Genomic DNA, 26,772 nt, shown 5'->3' with positions numbered 1-26,772 from the left:
GGCGCGAGCCTCCGGGAGAGACCAAGTGCCGGGGGAGGATAGTGTGACGTGCGACCAGGCTGCCGCGGATGGTGTTCCCTTTCCCCCTCTCGTTCCAATGGGCTGGGCCGGGGAGGTGGGGGCTGGACCCGCTGGCAGGTGAGGTAAGTGGCGGCGGCGGCGGCTACTCAGCTGGGCCTGGCGGGCTTCGTGCGGTGAGTCTCCTCTTCCTCGGCCGCGGTGCTCACGGGGTTGTCCCCAAGCCCGCGGGGGGTGGGAGGCGCTGTTGAGTTTCCAGGCCGCGCCTTCAGCGCGTGAGGGCGGGAGCGCCCGGGGCTGTCCAGGGCGAGCAGGACCCCGCGCGCGGATCGGTCTGGCCATGGGGGGGTCTCTGAGCGCGCGGCCTGTCCAGCCCCGTCACTGGACCCGGATCTACCAAGTGCTGCTGAGGGCGTTCTGCTCTGTGCGCACAATAGTTTACAATTCGGCAAATTTTATTTATCAAATACATGGGGAGGCTCCAGTATGGCATTGGGGAGCACGGGCCACTGGCTGCACAGAGGTGGGAGATCACTGTGCAGCTCCCCCTCTAGATAGCTGCTCCCCTCCCCCCCAGCTTCCCTCCCCCTCAGCTGCACCCAAAGCTGACACAACACAAGGACCGGGCCTGGCCCAGAAACACCCCAGGTCCCAACTCTTCCATGCCAGGTGCAGGCAGGCGGGATCCGAGTGTGGAGGCGCTGCGGGGGGGGGAGCGGGGGTTCTGTGTGAGGTAATCTGGGTGCGGGCGGCTCAGTGGGCGATCCGGGTGCAGGGGGGATCTGGCTGTACAGGGTCTTGTTGTGGGGGATCTGGGTGCAATGGAAATGGGACTCTGCAGGGGGATCCAGGTGAAGGTGGTTGGGGCTTGGTAGGGTGGGAATCCAGGTGTGGGTGGCTCATTGGGGTGGTCCAGGTGTAAGGGGGGGATTCTGGGGGTAGGGTGAGGGTCTGGGTATAGGGGGGTTGGGCAGATGGGGGAGCAGCTCCCTGTACAGGGATCCCTCCCCCTGCAGCTGAGGAGTGATGGGAAAGGGGGGAGATTCTTTCAACTGGGGGAGAAATCTGGGGGGTGGGTCTGATCCAGCCCTGGATGCCATGCTAGCAGCTGACCTCAGCACAGGGTAGGTGCCACCAGCCAGGCCTTCCCCAGTCCTGCTCTCTGCCCCACAATGATTTACCTCTCTGCTGACTGTCCTGGGCACCCAAAACATACTGCTTGAAACGGTCATGTGACCACTCTTGTGGCTTCCCTTTGCTTTCCTGTCAGAAAGTCATTTTTCTGTGGGGAAGCAAAGAAATCTTCAGGGGCCATACATTCTGCGTATGTGCAGTGGCGCAGAATTCCCTCAGGAGTAACCCAGGGATGTAGGCGGCACAGTGCAGCGCATGGTCCTGGGGAAGGGCCCAATGCCCCTGCTGCCCAGCACCACCCCAGCCCCAAGTGCTAGGGGACTCACAGTGGAACAGCTCCTGTGGGGGCACTCAGGGGCAGCCCCATGTCAGACTGACCCCACGTCCCTGATTACAGCCCTCCCAACCCCCCCCCCCCCCGAGAGGGGGCCACTCCTGTTCAAACTCTTTCTCTGCCACCAGGGGGGAACCCACACCTCCCAGCTGAGCACTCAAACTCAGTGGCTCTCAACTTTTTCAGGCTATTGTACCCTTTTCAGGAGTCTGATTTGTCTTGTGTATCCCCAAGTTTCACCTCACTTAAAAACTACTTGCCTCTGAAATCATACATAAAAATACAAAAGTGTCATAGCACACTAGTACTGAGAAATTGCTGACTTTCTCATTTTTATCATATAATATAAAATAAATTGGAATATAAATATTGTACTTACATTTCAGTGTATAGTATATAAAGCATTATAAGCAAGTCGTATGAAATTTTAGTTTGTACAGACTTCGCTGGTGCTTTTTATGTAGCCTGTTGTAAAACTAGGCAAATATCTAGATGAGTTGATGTACCCCCAGAAGACCTCTATGTACTCCCAGCGGTTACATGTACCCCTGGTTGAGAATCACTGTTCTAACTCCTGGGCTAGAGCTAAAAGTTTGGGTGGGGGAAGGGGCATCACCTCATCCTCCTTTGGTTAGATTTTCAATGGGACCTGATCTGGTTGGCAGCCTCCGAGCACACATTCAAGATCAGGCCCTGCATGTGAGATAGGCCAGCGAACGCCAAAAGGCAAATCTTCTCCCGGTTCATGAATTGTTCTGGAATTTAGGTGAGAGATAGGTGCCCAGACAGCTGCGCACAAGTGGAGAGGCTGAAATTTAGATGCGGAGGGGAACTTTTACCCTGAAAACTTACTCACTGCGTGAGTTTCGGCTCCTTTGTGATCCCCAAAACTCCTGCCAAACCCTGCGGGAGACTAACTTGAGACTTGGACACCTAAATCTCGGGTTTGGAAGTATCTTTGTGCATCAGGGCCCAGCTAACTCTTGGACTTCACTACAGCCCTTTCCATGGCAAAGTAGCCCACTCTTGGCCGGGGCAGAGCTCCCGTCCCACTTCTCTCTGTGGGCTAGCACTGTGGTAGGCTCAAAGTGTGGAGGGTGGTCTGGGTTTGCAGTGATGTGGACAAATCAGTACCTAGATGGCCCACAAGTATCTTAACACAATAAATAAATGCTTATATGCCGGGGGTGGGGGTGGGGGGGGGAATGTGAGGAGAGGTCCTAAATCCATCTACCCAACTCTGTTATCCCTGCTCCGAGCTAGAGAGACAGCCCTCCAACTCCAATGTTCTAAAGTCTTGCATACATGAATTGCACCATAATAGACTTTGATTTGGAAAACCAAAATTATAGTTGCTTGCAGCAGGGTTTTTTCCTTTTATTTCTGTAAAGAGGAATTTGTTGTAGCATCAGACCCTGATCAGAATCCATATCATGGGACAGGTCTGAAATATCTGAAAGACTGACTTGTCGGTCTGAAGCTCTAAGAAAGGTAGTACCATCTCTGTCATCACCAGCAAAACCAGTTCTATACTTCTGCCTTATCAGAGAGATCTGATTTCACCTATTATCACTTTAAATAAAGGCGAAATGTTCATATTTAAAAATCCTAATCTCGCAAATTAACTGGTTACTAAAGCAATCATTTTATTTTTAGGTCTAAAATGACTTTAATAAAGAAGCTGCAGTGTCCTATTTTCTAGGCAAGTGGCAAAGTTGTACCTAAGTCTGTTAAACTGATGGTAAGTAAATCTCAAAGTTCTGGGGTATTTTTCAGTTTTTTCTTGATATACCACAGGGATCGGCAGCCTTTCAGAAGTGGTGTGCCGAGTCTTCATTTATTCACTCTAATTTAAGGTTTCGTGTGCCAGTAATACATTTTAACGTTTTTTAGAAAGTCTCTCTCTATAAGTCTATATATTATATAACTAAACTATTGTCGTATGTAAAGTAAACAAGGTTTTCAAAATGTTTAAGAAGCATCATTTAAAATTAAATTAAAATGCTGATCTTATGCTGCTGGCCCGCTCAGCCCGCTGCCAGCCTGGGGTTCTGTTCACCTAGGCTGGCTGAGCGGGGCCGGCAGCTGGGACCCGGCAGGCAGCAGCGTGCCATTACAAATTGGCTTGCGTGCCGTCTTTGGCACGTGTGCCATAGGTTGCTGACCCCTGATGTACTACTATGCTAAAGTTCTTCCTTGTAAAGATTTTTCGGCATCATGATTATTAAACATAACAAAACGTTGCTCGTATTTAAAAGTTGGCTTGTGCCAACACTTTTAGCCAAGTTCACTTTCCATTTTAAGTAGGAAATGTAGAATACTTTTAAATAAAATTGTGTTGTAAATATGTCATTTTAGAGGTGCTGAATGGCAGAAAAAGTATTCTACAACCAATAGAACTTCTCTCTAAAAAAAAATCTAATCTTTTAGAACAATCCTTCAACATGAAGAATATTTGCTTTCCCTGAAGTGATAAAAAATATGAACATATATTTGGTAATTGAGTTGTGGTGTAAACACTTGCTTAAACACATTTCAAAGCCCCTGAAACTCTGAAGATATTTTTTTGTAAACATGATTTTTTTTTTTTTTTAAAAGAGGTACTTGTTTTGGCATCTTTGCAAGAGAGGACAACAACTCATCATATTTGTGTAATACGCAGGAGTGGAGGTGGGTAACTAACTGCACAGCTTCTTTCGTCAGATATGGACTTGGCAGTCCAGTTCTCAGTGGACATACTGACAACAAATTTTAGATTGTATAGGCTTTGGGACAGGATGATCATTTTGTTGTGTTTGTACAGCACCTAATACAGTGGGGACCAGGACTAGGGCTCCTAGGTGCTATAGTAATACAAATACCGTACAGACCCATTTACGTGCGGATGTCAGGAGTCAAGCCATCATGACCGCGTGTTAACGGACCGCGGGTCTTTGACAGAAAAGGCATCACCGAGAGCCTTCATCCAGCAGTTTTCAATGGACTTTTGTTTTACTCCGTCCCAAGCTTTTTTTAATCTAAATTAAATAATTTCCTTCATGTTTAACTGTTTCAGGAATTTGGAAATGCCTGAAGACGTGCATGACATGATCGCCAAAATCATCTCCCATTGATAACTGTTTTTAAAATTCTGAATAATGCCCTGGTCTAAAGGTTGAATTTTTGATGTTGTGTTGAATGGTAGGTATAGCACTTGAATTTTTCCATCGCTCGATACCAGTGATTTGGCTGGAGGATGGGCCGGACAATTGTCAAGTAGCAAAAGTGCCTTGGCTTCGAGTTTCTTTGACCGCAGATGCCTATGAACAGCTGGAACAAAGTTATCGTGGAACCAGTTGTTGAAAATGTGTCTCGTCATCCTAGCATTTTTGCTTTTAGCGTATATTACTGGCAGTTTGGCTCTATTGAGGTGATTAAAAGCAGTGAGGGTTATGAAAGCGGCCACCGAGAAGAGGGGCAAGCTTATGGCTGCCCCTCTTATTACTACAAAAAAGAAGAGTCGCACAATCTTTTTAAATTCAGTTGTTTTCTGTGTCTCGTAATTAAAGGCTAAAGTCTTATCAGGTAGCAGTTTTGCAAATAAAGCTGTTTCATCACAATTATAAAGTTGTTCTTTGTGGTAGTCTTCTTTTTTTAAAATAGATTTTAACTCAGTGGGAAATGCATTCGCGGCCAATTCATCGGCTGATCGTCTTTCTCCATAAATCGATACCTGCGCTATGCCATAACGCTTTTTAAAATGACTTATAAACGACTTATAAACCCATTGCTGGCTTGGAATGATTCATCCCCCATTAAATTTCCAAATTTTGTCTCTTGGGTTTGAAGAATTAGCCCACTTTAGCGGCATTCCTTTCAGCCTTTCCTGAGCAAACCACGTGCGCATGGCTTTGTCTATTGTGGGTTTTGCTGAATAGCACACGTTTTCATTTAAGCCCCATGGCAGAATTGATATTTTATACAAAGCCATTCAGTTTAGATTAGTTTTTTAGCCATCCTCAGAGAGTAGATTCGGCAATCCCAATATCTTTTGAAACTTTGGCCTGGGTTTCTCCACTATTTACTCCATCTATTGCAGCTAGTTTTTCTTCTACAGTATAGGAACGCTGACACTTGCCCTCTGCCATTATATTAGGCCTATGGTTACAATTTTCTAATGTAGTGTATATATATTGTATATCTCTCTAGCGTGACGATGACTAAGCATGCGTGTTACGTCTTTACCAATATCGGTAAAGACTTACAGCACGTTTCTGCTCCGCACTTCCTGTTGATTTCTATGTCAGTGAGTTAATGAGCAAATCTGTAGCGCTACGTAGCAAGTTCCTGTATCGCGTGTTAATGAGTCTTGCATGTTAAATAGGTAGCACTAGGAGGCCTGGCGCTACCGTGCTTTAAGCAGATTCGCATGTAAACTGGTCTGTACTGTAATACAGTTGTGATCCATGTTGACAATCTTCACGGAAATACATAGGTCTGAAATAGCATGGAGATGAACTTCTTTTTCCCCTTGATAATTCTGTACAAAGTAATGGCCAAATTGGGTCAGTGGTGGGGAGTGGGGAGAGAAGCTCACATGCCAGTGCCCACGACTCACCTGCTCCACGGCTGAACAAAGGACTTGCCTGTCTATTTGACTCCCACTGAGACCTCATCTTTCACAAGCAGTAAATTAACTGTCTTCAGCTGTATAAGCAATTCCTTTCACACTATTCTACTTTAAATTGTATTTCCTGTTGTACCAGGAAACTCTCTGGGCCGATCCATGGAGCACTGCAGGTGCAGCCAGTAGGACCTTATTGCTCCACAACCCCTCTTTTGTTTGGCTGATTAAAAGAGTGATGTTGCAATGGAGAGCCAAATTCAGCCCTGTTTTAAATAATTTTACCAATAGACAATTTTTTTTCTTTGTAGCTAATTATTCGTGGAATACACATCTGACTTTCAACACTCTTAAAGGAAGAATCAGCTTTTTGTGTTTTTTGAAGGGAGGGTGGAGGAGTAGTTGAAACTTTTGATCTTACAAGAAGAAAGCAACTCAAAACTAACCAATAACCCAGTTTGTTTTCCACCTAAAGGCAACTTTTATAACATCTGGATTCATGGTTTTACTTCTATTTAAATGACTATAGTATGACAGGGTTCCCGGGTGCAGCCTGAACTATGGGACTGCTGAGCTCTCTGTCCCCCCCAAACTGGGCTCCCTCTCACACTGTGATGTCGTTGGCAAGCTAAAACCTGTGGCAGGCACTGCACTTACACTTCACAGGCACAGACACAACCAACCGAGTTACATGAATGCTCCCACTCACTCATGAACCAACAACAGAGAGGCTCCAGCCAGTTCCCCCCAGCTTCCCAGCCTTGTACCCCAGAACTGTACCGTCTTGCCCTGGTTAGAAGCCTGACCAGTGTAAGTTCATTACCAAGTCCACCCCTCCCTCAATGTAAAGAGGACATACACTAGCCATTATAAACTGATCTGAGATTTCCCAAACACTTCAGCTAAAACACACTGTTTTAGATAAAATATAAAACAGATTTACTAACTACAGAAAGATAGATTTTAAGTGATTATAAGTAATAAGCATAGACATCAAGTTGGTTACCTAAGGAATAAAATAAATTCATAGTCTAAGTTCTATAAAGTAAATGGGGTTGGAATCAAGCAGTGCCTCAGCCTGAGAGATGGTACAAACAAGTCTGGGAACTTCAATACACAGGCTGGAACTCTCCTCCGGCCTGGGACCACCCTCCTGTGTTCAAAGTCTTTGTCCTCCAGACATGTTTCCAGATGTTGAGTTGTGCGGGGCGTGAGGCCAAGTCATGATGTCACTTCCCCTTCTTTTATAGTTTCTTCCAGCTTGCTGGAAAGTTCTATGCTTGTGACTGGGGATCCACCCTCATTGGTCAGTCATTCTCCATTATCTACAATGCTCTTTTTCAGAAGTCTTCTGGGATGGTAACTGAGAGTGTAGATTCTCTTTAATGGGCCATCAGCTTGTCTGGCTACTCCATTGCTTTACCTGAAAGACTGGGTGTGGGTGTTCCCAACCTCACAACATAGTTCAGACAGACACCACCCCCCAAAAAACTTCATAACCTCATATACAATAATAGCACATACAATCCAACAGGATATTAATGTTCAACAGATCAAGACTTTTTAAATGATGCCTCAAAAGGCACACTTTGTTCAAAACATATCATAATTATATGATCGTGAATATACGGGTTCTAGGGTGCTGCTTTGAGGTACAGAGTGCCAAACAGTGTCCAGAGACCACCAGTAGGACTGGGGCTTCATTATTTTAGTTGTCTACCCCAAAGCACTTACAACATAAGACATTTTCAAGTTTTTAAAAATTACTAAAGTGCTGGTTATCCCCACCTACTCACCATCTTAGGCATCATTAATTGGTGGGGTTTTTATATGTGCTACAGCAGCAATGGGACTCAAAGAACAGGTATCGGCCTTATGGATTAGTTATTGTACTTGTTTCCATGCTTGAGGAGTGAAATTGGCTTTCTAGGCCTTTGTCTACTGACTGGAAGTAATTTCATTAGCAAAGAATAGATAGAGTAAGATTAATACCAAAAGAGTTCATTGTGATATCTAGTCTGACCACCAGTATGCATAACACAGGTAATAGAATGCTCAGTGGTTATGCACGGCGTCCAATAGCTTGTTTTGAACTAGACTATGCTTTAAAGACTCCAAGTGATGGAGAATGTACCACTTCCCTGGTAATCTGTTTCAGTAGTTAATTACTCTTACAGTTAAAAATCCATCTCTTTAGTTCCAGTTTGATCCAGAATCTAAAATAGAAATCCTGAACCAAGTATTAGATGTGATTTTGATAGGTGCACATGTCCATGTTACCTACTGCTATCAGCGCCGTCCCTTAATCATTGGTACCACTGACATGACTTTTTTTTTCCCCCCCATGAATCTAAAGGTGTCTCCATGAATAATTTAAATGATCCTCCAAACTGGAATATCCAGCCTAATCCAAGGGATAATGGTCGTGATGGAAACAAATGGAATTATGCTTTGTTGGTTCCAATGCTGGGATTGGCTGCATTTCGTAAGTAATATTTTTAATAATTATATTTTTTCTGATCAGGCCCAGCATTCTAGTGGAAATACAATGCGTTGCCTGTATGGGGGGGGCGTCAAAACTGGCTGCTGAGTTCTCTGGACCAAAAGGTTCATGTAGCAATACACTGCTCGAGCAACCCCTCTTCTGTCCAGCTGATTGAAATGGCATTTCCACAATCCAGTGGAAAGCCAATTGTAGCCATCCTTACTAGCTGGAGGAGGGTCACCTTAGAGCCTTTGAAGGAAGAGGAGAGAATTGGGTGAATAACCCTATTTGGGAGGGAATGTATGTTTAGGAGGACTGGTATGTGCAGGTAAAGGAAGGCTAATACATAAAAATACCAATACACACATTTGTCTACACAAGCTAATTTTCCTTTGTTTTTTTTTGGGAAAAAATTGTAGACTGATACAGTCTTTCCCTTTCCCTCACTCATCCTTTCTGCTCCTCCATAATTTGCCTCTTTTTAGGGAAGTGGAAAGTTTTGTGTTTAAGGCATGTGAGTTGGAGGAAGGAGACCTGTGTTCTGCCATAGACTGAGTGACCCTGGGCAAGTAATTTAACCTCACTGTTCCTCGTTATTATCAGATAACACACTGAAATACCGTTAAGAGGCTCTAATAGAGATGAGGACACCATTGTGTTAGTTGCATTGCAATGTCACATAAAGACGTAGTCCCTTCCCCAAAGTATTTATAGTTAAGGATTTTGTCCAAAACCCCTTAAGCCAGTGGTTCTCAAACTTTTTGGTCAGGCCCCCCTTCTTTGTATCTGTAGTATTTTCCGCCCCTCTCTCCCACCTCTCCACCAGAATATATATCTCCACCAGCTCTGAAGGCAGAGTGGAGAGCAGCGGCCGCTGGCTGGGTGCCCAGCTCTGAAGGCAGTGCTGTGCCAGCAACAGCACAGATGTAAAGGAGCCAATGTGAAAAGTGATATTTGTCAATATCACTTTTCACAGCAGACTTAGTGTCCCATTGGCACCCTTACTTCTGTGCTGCTTACGCCTGGGGGGATTCTGCACAGAATTTATGTCCCCCGCAGATTTCTTTGCTCCCCTGCAGAAAAATGGCTTTCTGATGGGGAAGCCACAAGAGCAGTCGTGCGACCCTTCCCAGAAGTATGTTTTGGGTGCCCAGGGCAGCCGGCAGAGAGGTAAATCACTGTGGGGCAGAGGGCGGGACTGGGGAAGACCCGGCTGGTGGCTCCTACTCTGTCCTGGGCTCAGCTGCTAGTCCTGGTTGGGTTGGGGAGGACAGGACTTCCTCTTTCCCTGCACGGCATCCAGGGCTGGGTCAGACCTACCCCCCCCAGATTTCTCCCGTCTGGAAGCTGTGCAAAAACCCCCCACGAGCGCTTCCTGCACCCATCGCTCCACAGCTGCAGGGGAGGGATTCCTATACAGGGAGCTGCTCCTCCATCCACCCAACCCCCATGTATCCAGACCCCCTCATACCCAGATCCTCACCCCACAACCAGAACCCCCCGATGAGTCCCTTCCCCCTACACCTGGACCACCCCAGTGAGCCACCCACACCTGGATTCCCACCCTACCGAGCCTCAACCAGCTACACCTGGATCCCCATCCCACTGAGCCCCACTCCCCCAGTATCTGGATCCCCCACACCCAGACCCCCCCCCCTTTCGATCTCTATCCCTCCCACACCCAGATCCCCCGGCTGAGCCCCAACCACCTTCACCTGGACCCCGCTGCAGAGTCCCATTACCGTTGCACCCAGAACCCTCCAACAAGCCTCTGTGCATCAAGATGCCCCCCGCACCCGGATCCCTCACTGAGCTGCCTGCACCCAGATTGTCCCACCGAGAATCCTCTCAACCCACACCTGCATCCCCCACACACTTGGATCCTGCCTTGCTGAGCCTGCCTGCCCCCGCCTGTGCACTTGGAACAGAGGGGGAGGGCCCTGGGGTGTTTTTGGGGGCAGGCCCTGTACTTGCGCTGTATCAGGGTTGGGTGCAGCCTCAGTGCTGAGAGTCGGTTTCCCGGGGGGGAGCTGCAAAGTGATCTCCCACCTCTGTGCAGCCAGTGGCCCGTGCTCCCCAATGCCATGCCTCCACATTTATTTGACAAATATAATTTGCTGAATTTTAAAATATTGTGTGCAGAATTTTTAATTTTTTGGCACAGAATGCCCTCAGGAGTTACTGCTGCTTCCACTCTGGGGCTGACAGCCAGAGCCTCACCACCTCCAGTTGAGGAATTGGACAGGAGAAGGAGATCCCAAGCTTGGGCTGCCTGGCAGTAAGGGGGTGGGGAGGGAGGAGAGCCTAAGCCCCGGGTGGCAAAGCTCCCTTTATCCCTGCCTCCTGGGCGGGCACAAGCCCAGGCACCTGGGTCTGACAGCCAGAGCTCTTCCAAAAAAAAAACAAAACAAAAACAAAACAACCATACAGCTCACACCTCCCCTAGAAGCCTGCCCCATAGTTTGAGAACCACTGCCTTAAGCCATTGGATACGGGCTAGAAGTGACATGAATGGTAGCAAAAAAGAGGAATATAATTACAATTGTTATTTATAAATACTGTGTATATACATTTGTATTCTTTAAAAAAGTCTATTACCAGTTGTCCCGTAACCTAGCCATTGTTAACTAGCAGTTTTCGTCTAGGCATTGCTGCAGAGGTGAGCCTAGAGGAAGGATTTGAAGTAGGACAGTTTAGTAACCCCTAAGGATCAGTTCAGGGAGGATGTTCCATGCATAAGATGGTGTGGAGCTGTCTGTATAAGAGCTGAGTGAGGAGGCTTGAGATATTGGTGAAGTGGATGATGTGTAGGGGAGCCATGTTACAACATTTTATGTTGTGCTTCACAATATTTGAGTCAAATGTGATAGTGCCGAGAAACCCAAATCAGAGATGGGGAGCCCCATTGTGTTAGACACATACACAATACTATACTCTGCCCAAGCAGTTTGACTGTAAAACTGATTTACCTGTGGTGAATAGCATTTATCTTGGATGTTTTCAGAATGAATAAAACTACAATGTGAAAAATTATCTAATAAATTGCTCTGTTTGTGGAAAACTTCAGTGTCTTGCTGTATAAGAGTTCTAAGCAGCCCTGTACAGTAATTCACAATTGGGGACAGACCCTGTATTCTTTTGAGTACTGTATTGCTTGACTGAGTGGTGGTTTTGAGTGTTTAAGAAATGCAGGATTATTCCCTACATGCTTAAAAATAACTGCTTTCTTTTTGGCTCTGTAAATTCATAGATACTAAGGTCAGAAGGGACCATTCTGATCATCTAGTCCGACCTCCTACACAGCGCAGGACACAGAATCTCACCCACCCTCTCCTACGAAAAACCTCACCTATGTCTGACCTATTGAAGTCCTCAAATCATGGTTTAAAGACTTCAAGGAACAGATAAGCCTCCCTCAAGTCACCCATGCCCCATGCTACAGAGGAAGGCGAAAAACCTCCAGGGCCTCTCCAATCTGCCCTGGAGGAAAATTCCTTCCCGACCCCAAATATGGCGATCAGCTAAACCCTGAGCATATGGGCAAGATTTACCAGCCAGATACTACAGAAAATTCTTTCCTGGGTAACTCAGATCCCATCCATCTAATATCCCATCTCAGGGGATTAGGCCTATTTACCCTGAATATTTAAAGATCAATTACTTACCAAAATCCCATTATCCCATCATACCATCTCCTCCATAAACTTATCGAGTAGAATCTTAAAACCAGATAGATCTTTTGCCCCCACTGCTTCCCTTGGAAGGCTATTCCAAAACTTCATCTAATTTCAAGACTAAACTTCCTGGTGGCCAGTTTATATCCATTTGTTCTTGTGTCCACATTGGTGCTGAGCTGAAATAATTCCTCTCCCTCTCCTGTATTTAGCCCTTTGATATATTTATGGAGAGCAATCATATCTCCCCTCAACCTTCTTTTAGTTAGGCTAACCAAGCCAAGCTCCTTAAGTCTCCTTTCATAAGACAAGTTTTCCATTCCTCGGATCATCCTAGTAGCCCTTCTCTGTACCTGCTCCAGTTTGAATTCATCCTTTTTAAACATGGGAGACCAGAACTGCACACAGTATTCTAGGTGAGGTCTCACCAGTGCCTTGTATAATGGTACTAAAACCTCCTTATCCCTACTGGAAATGCCTCTCCTGATGCATCCCAAAACCGCATTAGCTTTTTTCACAGCCATATCACATTGGCAGCTCATAGTCATCCTATGATCAACCAATACTCCAAGGTCCTTCTCCTCTTCCGTTACTTCTAATTGATGCGTCCCCAACTTATAACTAAAATTCTTGTTATTAATCCCTAAATGCATAACCTTACACTTCTCACTATTAAATTTCATCCTATTACTATTACTCCAGTTTGCAAGGTCATCCAGATCCTCCTGTATAACATCCCGATCCTTCTCTGAATTGGCAATACCTCCCAGCTTTGTATCATTTGCAAACTTTATTAGCACACTCCCACTTTTTGTGCCAAGGTCAGTAATAAAAAGATTAAATAAGATTGGTCTCAAAACCGATCCCTGAGGAACTCCACTGGTAACCTCCCTCCGGCCTGACAGTTCGCCTTTCAGTAGCACCTGTTGCAGTCCCCCCTTTAACCAATTCCTTATCCATCTTTTGATGTTCATATTGATCCCCATCTTCTCCAATTTAACTAATAATTCCCCATGTGGCACGGTATCAAATGCCTTACTGAAATCTAGGTAAATTAGATCCACTGCGTTTCCTTTATCTAAAAAATCTGTTACTTTTTCAAAAAAGGAGATTAGGCTGGTTTGGCATGACCTACCTTTTGTAAAACCATGTTGTATTTTGTCCCATTTACCATTGACTTCAATGTCCTTAACTAATTTCTCCTTCAAAATTTTTTCCAGGACCTTGCATACTACAGATGTCAAACTAATGGCCTGTAGTTACCCGGATCACTTTTTTTCCCTTTCTTAAAAATAGGAACTGTATTAGCAATTCTCCAATCATTCGGTACTACTCCTGAGTTTACAGATTCATTAAAAATTCTTGCTAATGGGCTTGCAATTTCAGGTGCCAATTCCTTTAATATTCTTGGATGAATATTATCTGGGCCCCCCCGATTTAGTCCCATTAAGCTGTTTGTGTTTCGCTTCTACCTCAGATATGGTAATATCTACCTCTATATCCTCCTTCCCATTTGTCATGCTATCATTATCCCCAAGATCCTCTTTAGCCTTATTAAAGACTGAGGCAAAGTATTTGTTTAGATATTGGGCCATGCCTAGATTATCTTTAACCTCCACTCCATCCTCAGTGTTTAGGGGCCCCACTTCTTCTTTCTTAGTTTTCTTCTTATTTATATGGCTATAGAACCTTTTACTATTGGTTTTAATTCCCTTTGCAAGGTCCAACTCGACTCGATTTTTAGCCTGTCTCACTTTATCCCTACATGTTCTGACCTCAATTAGGTAGCTTTCCTTGCTGATCCCTCCCATCTTCCACTCCCTGTATGCTTTCTGCTTCTTCTTAATCACCTCTCTAAGATGCTTGGTCTACAACTCCTTCCTATTTATTTTTTCCCCTTTCTTGGGATAAAGGCTTCCGATAGCTTCTGCAGCTTTGATTTAAAGTAATCCCAGGCCTCGTCTACCTTTAGATCCGTAAGTTCTTCAGTCCAATTGATCAGAGTAAGGACAATAAATAGCTCAGAATACTCTTATGTTCCCTCAAAGGTAATCTATCATAGGTACACACATAGAAATGTTTCCTGTGACCCAAAATGTCTGTTAATGATGATCTTACTGTTGAGGATACTGTGCTTTAATGAGCGTTGTAGAGACTTCTAAGTTACTGTAAGTAATGGTACAGAGTTTTCAAAATGTGTGCTATTTATATACTATGGATTCTAGGTGTATGTACCTCCTAAAGAGGATTTAAAAAAAATCCTGGATATTAAAGTAATATGAGCCTGAAACTGGAGTGTGTAGCTATCAGACTTAGAGCCTATGGCTAGAAAGATCTTCCTGGATCATCTAATCCATCCTCTTATATCTAAGATAATACTACGTCACAGAGGTTGTGTGTTGCTCAAGTTCTTCAATATTTGTATTGTGATTTGAGATCCCGTTGTGGAAAGTTACAGGCAGAGTATTAAGGCAATTTTTCCCCTCAGTTCCTTGGCAGTCAGGGTTGCAAGTGGAATTCAACTAATATTTTAGTAAGCTCCATTCTGCAAATGCACCATGCTGATGGAGCAGCATGTGAAACATTAGCAAGGTGCCAACAAGCTGGGAAGGAACCCACAAAAGGTCCATGGACTGGCTCTAAAGGTATGTTATATTTCTTTCAATAGCGTTGTCGTACTGTTTCAGATAACTCACTGAAGAAGGGAGACAATGCTCTGTAGCTAGACCACAGAGAATACTGTATGCAGCCCATTTGGCAGGGAAGGAATTTGTCCAGATGAACCCTTTTTGAAAATGGAACTTAAAGGTAGCCTGCAAAAAGCTAAAAAATTTGGCTTGTGCCTTTTCTGTCTTTTAATGTACGAAGAAGGCCTGAGGTCCCCTGCTACCCCAAGCAAATTGTTAATGTTAGAAATTCAAGGCCTGTCTAGGCTGGAAGCCCCTCCTATGAAGACTAGAAAACTAGTGAAATGGTAGGTTTCAGAGTAGCAGCCATGTTAGTTTGTATTTGCAAAAAGAAAAGGAGTACTTGTGGCACCTTAGAGACTAACAAATTTATTTGAGCATAAGCTTTCGTGAGCTACAGCTCACTTCATTGGATGCATTCAGACGATGATGTGAGCTGTAGCTCATGAAAGCTTATACTCAAATAAATTTGTTAGTCTAAGGTGCCACAAGTACTCCTTTTCTTTTAGTGAAATGGTGATAGTGAAAATTTAGCAAGTGAAAGTGACTCAGACTTTTTAAAAACATTTGTTTTTAACTTAACTGCAGTAATTAATAGCATGAATAAAGGAAAAACTTTGTTAAAATTCAGTACATTAACCCTTAAGGTATTAAAACTTAGAATAAATATCCTTGGTACTTCCTTGAGATTCTCCAGGGCTAATAAGACTTGATGCTCCTGATATTTCTAAGGTTAAAAAAAAGTTAAAGCTGTCTTTAGTTTCTAAAGGAAAAAAACCTTACATTTTTAATACATCAGAAGGAAGCAAAACAGGGCAAATTCCCTTAAGAAAGGGAAGTCACCTTTGCAAGTCACCTTTAATAAATAATCTCTGAAAAGGCAGGTAGAGAAGTTTCTAAACTGTTTATTCTGGACTTCTGCCCAACAATGATCATCAGTTAGAATAGTGCAGGGGTTCCCAAACTTGGTTCACGGCTTGTTCAGGGTAAGGCCCTGGTGAGCCGCGAGATGCTTTGTTTACCTGAACATCCACAGGTACGGCCACTCAGCTCCCAGTGGCCGCGGTTTGCCATTCCCGGCCAATGGGAGCTGTGGGAAGCCGTGCAGGCCAGGCCACTGCTTCCTGCAGCTCCCATTGGCCAGGAGCGGTGAACCGCGGCCACAGGGAGCTGCGAACGACCATACCTGCGGACACTCAGGTAAACAAAGTGTCTTGTGGCCTGCCAGAGGCTTAGCCTGAACAAACCGCAAACCAAGTTTGGGAACCCCTGGAATAGTGTGATAATCTTTTTGTTTTAAACAAACTTTGAGTATGTGTAACTTAACCTTTATTTTTAGCTATAAGAGTGTAGCTTTTTTTCAGGTTCAGCAATTATTGTCATGCTATCTCCTTACACTTCCCGAAACAGACAATATTTTTATGGATCCCTTTTACATCATTCATTGACCCAAAACATCATCTTTTTAAGACTAGCCATATTACTTACTCTGGTATAAAAATCTATACTATTCCACTGCTTTGAAAATTTCCATCTTCAAGTTACTGGCCATTTCTCTTCTAAATTAGTTAATAAAATGCAGAATTCTGAGAATGAAATTGGTAAAGTCACAAAGGAGGAGGGATTTCATCTTTACATTTTCCAGTCAACATGGTGATCCATCACTAACCTACCTGACCTTTCTGGATCTCTGACTTTTACTTTTACAAACTGGACAGTCTCTACGTAAAAGAATAAATGGACACAAATCAGACGTCAAGAATGATAACATTCAAAAACCAGTTGGAGAACACTTCACTTCAATCTCTCTGGTCACTCGATTACAGACCTGAGAGTGGCTATTCTTCAACAAAAAAACTTCAAAAACAGATTCCAACGAGAGACTGCTGAATTGGAATTAATTTGCAAACTGGATACAATTAACTTAGGCTTGAATAGAGACTGGGAATGGATGAGTCATTACACAAAGTAAAACTATTTCCCCATGGTATTTCTCCCTCCCACCCCACCCCCCATTGTTCCTCTGATATTCTTGTTAACTGCTGGAATTAGCCTACCTTGCTTGTCACCATGAAAGGTTTTCCTCCTTTCCCCCTCCCCCCGCTGCTGGTGATGGCTTATCTTAAGTGATCACTCTCCTTACAGTGTGTATGATAAACCCATTGATATACACACACAGAGAACATGAAACAATCTCCCCTCTGTTTTTTCCACCAAATGCATCCGATGAAGTGAGCTGTAGCTCACGAAAGCTTACGCTCAAATAAATTTGTTAGTCTCTAAGGTGCCACAAGTACTCCTTTTCTTTTCACTTTTACTTCAAATCTTGTCTTTCTTTCCACCATATACTTGCAGTTTTTTGTCTATTCCCGGCTTGCCCTAGTCCAGTCCCTCTTTAAAAGTACTAGAACTTGTAAGTCACTTACTACACTTTCACATAAACACAAACAAAATTTGTTTATTTAAGGTTGCTGTGTTCTAACATTTTCCTCAACTACTGAAAAGCTAGCAAATACACAGTTATGGTCAACATACACACATGTAAGTCATATCAATTCTTACCTATTATCCTTCTTCCAGTGGCCTCAAGGCACCCTGTAAGTGGCCCCTCACCTCAGTTTCCCTCGAGAGTCCTCAGTAATTCCATACAAGATTATCTTCTAGTTCATCAATATAGTTTAGTAACCAAAACATAGTGCAATTAGTCCATAATCAAAACTTCCAAAACATCATCTCTCTCACACACAGTGTGTGTGTGTGTGTGTGTGTGTGTGTGTGTGTGTGTGTGTGAGAGAGAGAGAGAGAGAGAGAGAGTCTTTAAAACCCAGCTTTGTTCTCAGCATACCTAGAATCTAAGTTCTTCTCTGTCCTACTGCCGGGGTAGCCATCCCAGCCCTTCCTTCTGGGGAGCAACCCTGCTCTTCACACAGGAACTCCCACAGCCTCTCTGCTGGGAGCATCCTTGCTAGGAAAGCATCTCTCACTCCCCCTGGCCCTCTCATGGTTCCTCTGGGGCTCAGCTGTCCAGGAGGAAGACATCAGCAAGTAAGCCCATGTGCTTTTGCCCCTTGATTGAGGCCTCTGGCCCTTGGTTCCAGCTCTCCAGCTTAGAGCCAGCAGGTCTCTCCCTCTGCTCCTGCTTTCCAGCCCTCTGGCCCTGGCTCTCTAGATTGGGAACACCAACCAGCAAACTACTCTTGGTGCTCTGCTGCTTTCAGCCCTCTCCCAGGAACCACCTTCCTTCTTTTTCTCTTTCTCTTTCTCTTTGACAGTTTTCATCACTTGGTCTTCTCTGACTCAGTAGATTGCTTTCTCACCAGGCCTATTATAGCCCCCTAGGTGCTGCCCTGCCCTCTCATTTGGCACGACTGAGAGCACCTGGACTGGAATAGGAGAACTGAGAGTAGTTTAATTGAATGGGCCAGCTACCCTGTTACAGTCCCCTGTGGTAAACTATCATACAGCCTTAAGGCCAGCATACATTCAAAGAGGACATGTTAAAAGTATGAATGCTAAACATTTCTTAGGGGAAAAAAAAAGAATTTTAACGAGTGTGTCCATCTTCTATGAATGTTGAAGTTAAACAGAGATTGATTTTTGCATGAATTTCCCTAAAAAAACTGCATACATTAAAGATGAGAAATAAAAAACAAATAATACCATGGTTTACAAAGAATGACAGTATAGTGATGGCTGCAATGAATGTTCAACTATAGAGAAGTGTTCACCCTGAATGCACCTGTTGCAACCTGCACATCTGCTGTTACGGAAAAAGATATAGGATGCTGCCTATCAAATAATTTATCATCATTTATCACTGTGATTTCAAACTGGTGATTCTGAAATCGCTGACAACAAAGCTGTAAAATGGCCCATTAGAATTTTTTTAATGTGCTATTGTGTAAATACAGCTCACTGCCTAGCAAATAATGTTATCAGAGTTAATGCAGCACATTGAAACTGGATTAGCTCAAACCAGTTATGAAAAAAAAAATCACCCAAATTACAAAAGCAAAAAATCTAAAATCAGTATTTGTGTAAACTACAGAAATTCAGTTAGATACCTTAGAAGTTTTATATTGAAAGTGCCCATGTATTCATTGTAAAATGGTTCTGCAAAAAAAAAAAAAAAGACACACTTGGTAATTAGTATACATATTTTAAACAAATTCAGATGTCAGAAAATTCAGAGCCTTCATTCCCTCTCTATTGTGATTTTTTTCTAAAATAATGTAGAAGATACTTCCTTTCTCTCCTCTGTTAAACACAAATATCTGACTCAGCTGTAACTATTGCTTTACCACGATCCCATAATATGACTCATACTATTTATTTTACATCTTGTTTCTTCCTTTTCCTTTTGTCTGTTTGTCTATATTTGTGTGCAGTTTCCATGAACGGAAACTTTTTTTTCTATAAAAAGAAATGTATATTTATAGTACTATATAGTAATGGTTACTTAGTTCAGGGACTATTGCACTGGGCTGGCTGATACCTGAGCCTTTTACAGGACTATTCTTTGTAACATCCTCTTGATAAGGGGGCATTTTTCATACTCTTCTTATCATTCCTACCTACTTCACTTTAGATAAAGATCCTATGGTTCAACTGTACAGTTGAGGAAAAAAAAAGTGGTGGGTCCACATGACAAATGCGTATATAGCTAGGAAATTGAGCAGTGCTCAATGTAAGAATTGAAAGCTTTCCAAAAATCTTCATTTTCAAGGGCTTCTTGTACCTTCAAGGCAATAAATATACATAATTCCATAGTGAGAAAACTCTACCTATTGACAAAGTTACTCAGCTGACTTAACTGACCTGATTGCAAATTAATAGACAGGTATTGACTGAGGTTTAGTTTTTAAATCTCAGATCATAATTAATAAAAACTAATTCTCTATTTACACATTTGTACAATTTGTCCAGCATATTGATTCTGACTCCAATCCTGCGTGTGTCTTAAAAAAAGATGCTGGAACAAATTAATAATTTTAAAAACAATAAATCATCAGGCTGAGATAGTATCCATCCATGATTTCAGAAGGATCTGAAGCATGATGTGGCTGATCTGCTAGCAAAAATATACAAACTCATTAAAAAAAACACACAGTTTCAAAGAATTGGAGGGCAGTAAATGTACCTGTATTTTTTTTAAAAAGGCTCTAAGTGGTGATATGGGGAATTAGAGATTGTCACAATTCAGGGCAACTGCACCTGTATTTCTCCTCAGTGGTCCAGCAAGGGCACCCACTGTCATGCTTTTAGCTCCTTAGCCATTGTCTTTTTGGGCTGAGACCCATGTCTCACTCCCTTCGGAACAGTTCCCTGCTTTCACTCGGTTAGTCCCAGCAAAAACAGTCTGCTTAAACACACCTGCCTTCTCTCTTCAAAGACGAGTAAGGGGTGTAATTGCTATAGTTATAAGGTACCACATAACACTTCCTCTGCAAGCTGACTTTATTCTTAAGGTAAACAAAATATTACAGGGAAAACATATTAAAAGAACATACACACATGCTAGTAAGCTTACCAGAGTCTACCCCAATCCTAACATGGATTCTGGCAGATGCAGTCCTCCAAGCCCCAACCCCAGGGGATTCCTTGTGGTTATAAATTCATCATAGGTTCAGTTTAGAACAGGCATGCTCATGACAAGTTTAGTCCACCCTTATACAATTCAGGGCTCTTTGATCTGGAGTTTCCAGAAACTGGTAATTTGTATACAATGAGTCTATCTTCTCCTGCACAACTTCAAAAGTTGGCTTCTAGAGGAGAGAATTTGCATTCCCCTCACTCCAAGGTACTGCCTAGGAATCCACTTCACACACATTGTTCCAGAAGGTCCTTAGAAGTTCCTAATGCCATCCAGAAATTGCATTAATCTTGTCTTCTTGCTAAAGAAGTTCCATACGGTCTCACACTAGAACAAAAAGAATTGCATTTTTAATACAATGAACTCCAAAGATGTTTAATTTAATTCAGTAAAGTTTAATTAAATTTATCTTCATCTTAATTCCATAGGTTTGTTCACCATATTACAAATCCATATTACAGGATATTGTCAGTCTGTCAGAGATCAGTGAGACTTAAAAATTAAATAAAACACAATAACTGGAAGATCATGATATCGTATGGTCTAACCAGCCTGGTTTCTGCCAAGGAAAATCATGTCTCATGAAATTCTTGGAATTATTTGAAGGTATCAGTAATGTAGTAGGTAAAGGAAAACCAGTTGAGATTTATCTAGACTTCCAAAAAGAGCTTTGACAAGGTGCCTCACAAGAGGCTGTTAAAGAGGTTGAGTAGTAGTAATGTGAGAGGCAGGCATAGTATTGTCGTGGATCAAATACTGGCTAGCAGGCAAAAAGCAAAGAGTAGAATTAAGTGGCTAATTTTCATCATGGCAAAAGGTGAATAGTGGGGTGCCTCCAAGTTCCATACTAGGTCCCAGGTGGTTAAACATATTTATTATGATCTGGAAAGGAGCATGAGTTAGTGAGGTAGAAAAATTTTCAGATGACAGTTATTTAAGTTAGTGGGGACCAAAAAGAACTGTGAAGAACTTCAGAGACACCTAAGCTAAAAAGGTGAATGGACATCATAATAGCAGATGAAGTTCAGTGTCACTATATGCCGAGTAATGAACACTACGGAGAAAAATGGAGATTACTCATACCCCTTAAAGGGTTCAAAATTAACTGTATTAGCTCCGGAAAAGGACTTTGGCGTCTCTGTAGACAGGTCAATTAAGACCTCTGTTCAGTGCATAACTGTGGTCAAAAAAGTAAACAAGATATTAGGACACAAAAGAAATGGGATGGTGAATAATATGCAGAATATTATGTCATTATACAAATAATTGATATGGCCTCTCCTAGAATATTGTGGGCAGTACCCCATCTCAAAAAGATTATTGCAAAATTAGATATAGTTCAAGGAAGGGCAATGAGAATGATTAAGGGCATGGAAAAGCTCCTAGGAAGAGAGATTGAAAAATTGGGATTAAAAAGGGGATGAATAACAGGTGATATGATAAAAATATGTCAAGTATAGAATGGCATAGATCAAGAAGTTCTGTTCTCCCTGTCTCATAACTCAAGAACAAGAGGACATTAAATTAAAAGGTGGAAAATTCAAACTTATTAAAAAAAACTTCCACATACATTGGTAATTAAAAGGTGGAACTCATTGTCACAGGAAGTCAGTAAGATCAAGAATTTAACAAGATTCAAAAAGGAATTGGACATTTACATGGACATGAAGAATATCCAGTATTGTTATAAATCATGCTAACAAATCTTTTAGAGAACAGGATGATACCTAATGTTGGGAGAAGATTATTCTAGATGTTTTCCTTGTGGGGTTCTTACACCTTCCTCTGAAACTTCTGGTGCTGGACAGTGTTGGAGACAAGATACAGGACGAGATGGGCTTCGGGTCTGATCCTGTATGGTAACTCCTATGTTCCTGATTGTGCCGTGCAAGTAGCTCCCATCAAAATCAATGGCATTTCTGCATGTGGACCCCTTGGAAGATTGGACCTTGTGCTATTTTTTATGGGTTAATCAATCTAGTGGAATTATGTTTGATCTCTGAGATAATACTTCTGATTATCAGAATTCTAATACTGAAGAACAGTTGACCCATGAACTTTCTGAGGGAAGAACTATAAATTTTCAGCATAGCATGATTGTCTCAGGCCGAACAATAAAAAGGCACGTACTCAAAATGTGAACAGAAAGTTACTTTGCCTTTGAGTCTATTTCAGTATGATCATAAAAGCAGGAGTACATACTCAGAACCTCATATATTGATTCAGACGTTCCTCTGTTCTGCCTCAAATTCATTACAAAGCAAAGGATCATAAAAATAAAAGAAAGTGGCTGTACTTGCCTCTTCCAGGAATGACCATCAGAACAGCCTCTTTCCAGGGCTCTCAGCTGTCCTGTGGAAATGGTTTTGTTTATACACTTCTCCTGTTTACCATCATGCCTTGACAGAACTCGAACTACTGCTGTGATGAGCTATGTGTCTCATCCTACCCCCATCTCCAGAGTCAGAGTGAGAGAGAGAGAAGGTCTGTAACCACCAAGACCTGTCACACTGAGAGGAAAAGTAAGTTTTTTTTACTCACAAAACTCCAACCTCAGGCCCTGAAGTTAGGGGCCACAAAACAGCTTTTCTATAAACCCTAAACTGCTTCCTCAACATCACTTCCTTCCCCCATGTACACTGAGAAGCATATAAGTTTTAGGTGACAAATCTGAGGAATTGTCTCAGATTAAGATATCAGAGGAGGTTTTGGAACAAACTGATAAATTAAACAATAAGAAGTCACCGGGACCAGATGGTATTCATCCAAGAGTTATGAAGGAACTCAAATATGAAAATTGCATAACTGCCTGTGGTATGTAACCCATCGCTTAAATCAGAGTCTGTACCAGATGACTGGAGGATAGCTAATGTAAGGCCAATTTAAAAAAAAATGTCTCCAGAGGTGATCCTGGCAATTACAGGCTGGTAAGCCTAACTTCAGTACCAGGCAAATTGGTTGAAACTATAGTAAAAAACAGAATTGTCAGACACATAGATGAATACAATATGTTGGGGAAGAATCAACATGGCAATCAGATCTCATAAATCTATTGAGGGTGTCAACAAGCATGTGAACAAGGGTGATCCAGTTGATATAGTGTACATGGACTTTCAGAAAGCCTTTGACAAGGTCCCACACCAAAAGCTCTTAAGCAAAGTAAAGCAGTCTTGGGATAAAAGGGAAGGTCCTCTTATGGATCTGTAACTGTCTAAAAGATAGGAAAGAGACAGTAGGAATAAATGATCAGTTTTCACAATGAAAAAAGGTAAATAGTGAGGTCTTCCAAGGATTTGTATTGGGAACAGTTCTGTTCAACATATTCAAATGATCTGGAAAATTTGATGCCCAGTCATCCAGTTTTGTGATATCCCTTTGCAACTCTTTGCAGTCAGCTTTGGACTTAATTATCTTGAGTAATTTTGTATCATCTGCAAGTTTTATCTGGAAAAAGGGGTGAACAGTGAGATGGCTAAACTTGCAGACGATACAAAATTACTCAAGATAATTAAGTCCAAAGCTGACTGCAAAGAGTTGCAAAGGGATCTCACAAAACTGGATGACTGGGCATCAAAATGGTAGATGAAATTCAGTGTTGATAAATGTGAAGTACTGCACATTGGACAACATAATCCCATCTATACGGACAAAATGATGGGGATGTAAATTAGCTGCTACCACTCAAGAAAGATCTTGGAGTCATTGTAGATAGTTCTCTGAAAACGCCTGCTCCGGCTGCAGCAGCAGTGGAAAAAAAGCTAGTAATGTTAGGAACCGTTAGGCAATGGATAGATAATGAGACTAAAAATCATAATGCCACTATATAAATCCATGGTACACCCACACCTTGAATACTGCGTGCAGTTCTGGTCGCCCAATCTCAAAAAAGAGATATTAGAATTAGGAAAAGCACAGAGAAGGACAACAAAAGTGATGCGTATCGAACAACTTCCATGTGAGGAGAGATTGAAAAGACTGGGATTGTTCAGTTTAAAAAAGAGATGACTCGGGGATATGATCGAGGTCTATAAAATCATGTGGTGTGGAAAAGTGAATAAGGAAGTGTTATTTATCCATTCACATAACACAAGAACCAGAGTCACCCAATGAAATTAATAGGAGGCAGATTTAAAACAAACATAAGGAAGTACTTCTTCACACAACTCACATTCTACCTGCGGAACTTGTTGCCAGGGGATGTTGTTAAGGCAAAAAGTATGGCTGGGTTCAAAAAAGAATTAGATAAATTCATGGAGGAAAGATCCACCAATAACTATTGCCCAAGATGGTCAGGGACACAATCCCATGGTCTCAGTGTACCTAAACCTTTGACTGTCAGAAGATGGGATTGGGCGACAGGGGATGGATCTCTCAATAAATTGCTCTGTTCTGTTCATTCCCTCTGAAACATCTGGCACCAGCCACTGTCAGAAAACTGGGCAAGATGGACCATTGCTCTGACCCAGTATAGCCATTCTTATGTTTTAGAAATAAAGATGCATAGATTTTAAGGCCAGAAGAGAATATTCTGATAATCAAGTCTGATCTCCTCTATAACATAGACCATATAACTTCTCAGTTTTGTGGGACATCTGAACTGAAGTGAATTTCATCCTTTGTGTCTTTGGGGAGAAAAAAATAAATAAAGTTACTACTAAAAGTAGCAACAGAACTTCTTTGTGAAGTACGTCAATAATTTTGATTATCAATACTGTACATATTTTGTTTACATTTGAAATTTGTTTTATGTATGACAGGTTGGATCTGGTCCAGAGAGTCTCAGAAAGAGAGAGAAAAAGATAAAAAAGAATATTACAGAAGACTAACATCTGTACAAAGAGATCTTGAATCAAAATATCGTGACATAATCACAGAAAATCGTCGTACAGTTGCTCACTTGGAGTTGGAGCTTGAAAAGGAACACAACAGAACCCTGAGTTATCGTGAAGCCCTAATCTCCCAGAGTCGCAAATTAGTAGAAGAAAGAAGAGTTCTAGAACAGGAACATGAAAAGCTGGAGCAAGAAAAACAGGTTCTGCGGCGCTCAGGGGCAGCAGGTGCCTTGTACCAGAGTTGTCTTGCAAAGGAAGCACAATGGCAAAAGAGAGCTAATATTGTAATAAAAGAATTTGAAGAAGCACTTTTAGAAAGACAAGATATCTACTGCAGTTTTGTGCTGCCCAGAAACCAGCGACTAGAAATAGAGAAAAATTTGCTAGTTAGAGCTGCAACTGATCCTGTTGCTGTGGATATAGAAATGGAAAATGGTTTAAAAGATATTTTTAAGTATGATACATATTGTGGTAATGTGCTGAACACAAACAAGCGTCAAAATGGAAGACTAATGTGGCTTTATCTCAGATATTGGAAACTAACTGTTGAATTAAAGAAGTTCAAGAGGGTAGAGAAGGCCCTGTTGGAAAAATGATGTGTGGGGAAGTAGTGGCATTTCATGTACTATGGCACATGTAATATATGATGACTCACTGGTATTCTAAAGATGCTAATTTCCTGTAGTACATTCATATATTTTTCCCCCTCCTCATTGCAGCCACATTTGCAGGACTCCCCATCCATGAAGGTGTCTCCACTATTGGTGCCTTTCCATTGATGGGCCAACAACAAATGCTCACTAAGCAGTGCAGTTTACCCTGAGACTGTGTCAACTGAAAGATACACTTTGTGTTCACAGCCAGGTTAGCAGAGAATGCTCCCAACTCCTGATTTCCTGCATGGCAGTGCAACAAAACTCTCAGGAAAGTACTCAGAAGTGACTATAACAGTGAGATTTCTTGTTATATTATTTAAGTGTGAGATGCTTTCTCTGTACCAATGAAAAAGTGTGGAATTATGTTTTCAAATTAGATTTGCATGGTCTTCCAAGCTTGGTGTGCATATATCACTTTACACTACATTATACAAAAAAAAATTGCTTGAAATACAAAGACAAGATGCTATTTAAAATAATACAGAACAAAAATAAAAACAAGGACTTCAATCACGCCCTCATTTTTATTAACTTCAGTAAGCAGCAGATTAGTCTTAAATCAGGATTACATGAGAGTTATAATCTAAAAGTTACCACATAAGGGGAATTCATACAATGGAAAAATAAAACATTAAATCACTTATTTTTCCTTTCAGGTCTAGATTACCAGATTGGATTTTGCCCACCTTGGTATTGCTGAAGGCCCTCTTGCTTTGACTGATTGATCTCTAACAGGTTGATTTTTAAGCCCATCTC

General features: G+C 42.2%; 1 protein-coding gene across 4 annotated transcripts; it reads left to right on the top strand.

Annotated features, from left to right (window-relative positions):
* The first annotated feature begins 9 nt into the window (after positions 1–9).
* On the top strand, positions 10–26,523 carry CCDC127 (coiled-coil domain containing 127). 4 transcript variants are annotated; one of them, XM_038390734.2, is made up of 5 exons: positions 79–194; positions 3,143–3,227; positions 4,085–4,156; positions 8,446–8,574; positions 25,286–26,523. In XM_038390734.2, exons 4-5 carry the CDS (start codon positions 8,454–8,456, stop codon positions 25,954–25,956), a joined length of 792 nt encoding a protein of 263 aa, XP_038246662.1. In that variant the 5' UTR covers positions 79–194; positions 3,143–3,227; positions 4,085–4,156; positions 8,446–8,453; the 3' UTR covers positions 25,957–26,523. The 4 variants fall into 4 exon arrangements, with proteins under 4 accessions (XP_038246666.1, XP_043364514.1, XP_038246662.1 ...); XM_038390738.2 differs by lacking the exon at positions 4,085–4,156 and having other exon boundaries at positions 10–143; XM_038390737.2 differs by lacking the exon at positions 4,085–4,156.
* The last annotated feature ends 249 nt before the right edge of the window (positions 26,524–26,772 follow it).

The sequence above is a fragment of the Dermochelys coriacea genome, chromosome 2 (genome assembly GCF_009764565.3).
Source record: "Dermochelys coriacea isolate rDerCor1 chromosome 2, rDerCor1.pri.v4, whole genome shotgun sequence".
Taxonomy (NCBI): domain Eukaryota; kingdom Metazoa; phylum Chordata; order Testudines; family Dermochelyidae; genus Dermochelys; species Dermochelys coriacea.
This window is presented reverse-complemented; position numbering and strand designations above follow the sequence as displayed.

Excerpts from the sequence above, each read along its gene's own strand:
- CCDC127 (XM_038390738.2), top strand. The coding sequence starts at position 8,454 with ATGAATAATTTAAATGATCCTCCAAACTGGAATATCCAGCCTAATCCA. Across the intron at positions 8,575-25,285 it reads GCTGGGATTGGCTGCATTTC|GTTGGATCTGGTCCAGAGAG; the intron begins GTAAGTAATATT and ends TATGTATGACAG.